The 301-nt window shown below is 49.8% G+C and overlaps 1 protein-coding gene across 1 annotated transcript in view; it reads left to right on the forward strand.

Annotated features, from left to right (window-relative positions):
• Window positions 1–301, forward strand: part of LOC119586212 (serine/threonine-protein phosphatase PP1-beta catalytic subunit) — a gene marked incomplete at its 5' end in the record, with an annotated part of 11,298 nt that overhangs the window by 1,734 nt on the left and 9,263 nt on the right. The window contains 1 exon segment of the mRNA XM_037934914.1: window positions 46–276. Coding sequence (XP_037790842.1) covers window positions 46–276 — 231 coding nt within the window.

Consider the following 301-nt stretch of genomic DNA (forward strand, 5'->3'; position numbering starts at 1 on the left):
ATAGTAGTTCCACATCTTGACAACCTTAACTCTGTATGCTTGCAGGAGACATTCACGGCCAGTATACAGACTTGCTACGTCTCTTTGAGTATGGCGGCTTCCCCCCCGAGTCCAACTACCTCTTCCTTGGGGACTATGTGGACCGTGGGAAGCAGTCGCTTGAGACCATCTGCCTGCTCTTAGCCTACAAGATCAAGTACCCTGAGAACTTCTTCCTCCTTAGGGGCAACCATGAGTGCGCCTCCATCAACAGAATCTACGGCTTCTTCGACGAGTGTAAGTAATAGCTGTTCGAACACTT

This window comes from Penaeus monodon, chromosome 21 (assembly GCF_015228065.2).
Source record: "Penaeus monodon isolate SGIC_2016 chromosome 21, NSTDA_Pmon_1, whole genome shotgun sequence".
NCBI lineage: Eukaryota > Metazoa > Arthropoda > Malacostraca > Decapoda > Penaeidae > Penaeus > Penaeus monodon.